Genomic DNA, 586 nt, shown 5'->3' with positions numbered 1-586 from the left:
CGCGCCGCCTCGTTGCAGCCGCTATGCGCTCTCGCTCTCACTCGCGCGAGCTCTCCTCTCACGCCATCTCCCTCTCACTCTCCGGCCCCTCTCTCGATTCTTGCCAGGCGGTACTGCTTGCTGGACGCGGGTAGCGTAGAGCGCCGGAGGAGGAGGCTGCTGCGGCGCCCGCGGTCCGTGCGGGGACCGCCGTGAGGGTAGGCAACGCGGAGGCACCCCCGCGCAAGGAGCAGCCTACCCGGCGCCTGGCGGCTGGCGCGGTACTCACCACCAGCAGAGTCCTGCCCCGAGCGAGCATCGGATGCTCGTTTGGTCCGAAAACGATACGGAGTGTCATGTTGGCAACATACCACCCTCTCTCCCTCGCACCTCTCGTTTCCGGACCAACCAAACGAGCATCCCATGCTCGCCACTGCCGTCCTCTGGTACTCACGTCGGAGCGGAACATGTGCGTAAAGGTGAAGCAGAAGTCGGGCCCGTCCGAGCCGACCACGAGGGGCGGCGCCATGGTGTTGCGCAGGGAGCGGGTGCCCAGCATGAGCAGCGCGGCCAGCGCCCAGATGAGGACCACCTTGGTGGCGTCCAC

The 586-nt window shown here is 67.2% G+C and overlaps 1 protein-coding gene across 1 annotated transcript in view; it reads right to left on the bottom strand.

The window, feature by feature from the left end:
• Positions 1–580, bottom strand: part of LOC113208120 (uncharacterized) — a 15,148-nt gene extending 14,568 nt beyond the window's left edge. Inside the window, exon 1 of the mRNA XM_052275647.1 lies at positions 434–580. Coding sequence (XP_052131607.1) covers positions 434–538 — 105 coding nt within the window. The 5' untranslated portion in view covers positions 539–580. The remainder of the gene's footprint in view (positions 1–433) is intronic.
• Positions 581–586: the final 6 nt, after the last annotated feature.

The sequence above is a fragment of the Frankliniella occidentalis genome, unplaced genomic scaffold (genome assembly GCF_000697945.3).
Source record: "Frankliniella occidentalis isolate FOCC.00 unplaced genomic scaffold, Focc_3.1 Scaffold723, whole genome shotgun sequence".
Lineage (NCBI taxonomy): Eukaryota > Metazoa > Arthropoda > Insecta > Thysanoptera > Thripidae > Frankliniella > Frankliniella occidentalis.
This window is presented reverse-complemented; position numbering and strand designations above follow the sequence as displayed.